This window comes from Malurus melanocephalus, unplaced genomic scaffold (genome assembly GCF_030028575.1).
Source record: "Malurus melanocephalus ecotype Western Australia unplaced genomic scaffold, MMel_1.1 scaffold_1818, whole genome shotgun sequence".
Taxonomy (NCBI): domain Eukaryota; kingdom Metazoa; phylum Chordata; class Aves; order Passeriformes; family Maluridae; genus Malurus; species Malurus melanocephalus.
The window spans coordinates 1460-2380 of record NW_026625050.1 but is presented as its reverse complement, the minus strand read 5'-3'; the positions used below and the strand labels follow the sequence as shown (position 1 = coordinate 2380).

The 921-nt window shown below is 45.8% G+C and overlaps 1 protein-coding gene across 1 annotated transcript in view; it reads right to left on the bottom strand.

The window, feature by feature from the left end:
* LOC130587370 (striatin-interacting protein 2-like) overlaps window positions 1–797 on the bottom strand; it is a gene marked incomplete at its 5' end in the record, with an annotated part of 16414 nt that extends 15617 nt beyond the window's left edge. The window contains 2 exons of the mRNA XM_057388348.1: window positions 284–358; window positions 726–797. Of these exons, the coding sequence (XP_057244331.1) occupies window positions 284–358; window positions 726–797 (147 nt within the window). The remainder of the gene's footprint in view (window positions 1–283; window positions 359–725) is intronic.
* Window positions 798–921: the final 124 nt, after the last annotated feature.

The following is a 921-nucleotide window of genomic DNA, read 5'->3' as shown; positions in this document are numbered from 1 at the left end:
TAAAAACCAAAGCTCCCAGTCTGGAAAGGGAATTGCAGCAAAAAAATTAAAAGCCAAAGCTCCCGGGCTGGCACCGTTCCCTTTGCAGGAATTGCAGCAAAAAAATTAAACATTGAGTTCTCAAGTAGCCCATCCAATGTTTTTACTTTACTTTTAGCAGCATTCCTGCTTCCTGGAGAGTTTTTGGAAGGTGGCAGAGTGCCAGAACTGAGTTTAGGGGTGATTTTCCCTCTGTAATTCCTTACAAAAAACTTTTCCTTCTTTTTTGGAGACATGAGCTCACCATGTACTGGGGGAGGTTGTAGAGCATCGCTCGGTACAGGACCTCGCACGGCGTTTCTTGGACTTCCTCTTCCCCCTGGAGCACAGAAACATTGAAAACAAGGGAAAAACAAGGAAAAATAAGAATGTGTGGATTTATATGACACCTCTTTGTCACTGCCCTTTGCTTCTGAAAAAACCCCTACGAGATCTCCCCACGGATGAAGATGAATCTGTTGGATCCAGACCACGAGGATTTTGTCCGTGCCGTTGGTAGCTACAACCCCACTCTCTTTTTTTCTTCTTTCACAAAAATCATGTTGTTGGCACTCAATAAAAGTGCTTTTGATTTTGAATAAATACTTGTCCCTGTTCTTTTGCACTCTGAGATTCGTTTAATGAACCATCACGACTTTCTGCTSGTTTTGAGCAGATTGTGACAGATCCAGACGCTGCCATCTCACCAGAGACATGGGGCACTTCTCCAGCTCCTCCTCGTTCTTGATCTGCACATCCGAGATGGAAACGTACTTGTGCTGTAAAATAGAGAGGGACAGCAGTGTCACAGCTGGAGGGGGACAGAGGGACAGCAATGTCACAGCTGGAGGGGACAGAGGGACAGCAATGTCACAGCTGGATGGGGACACAGGGACAGCAATG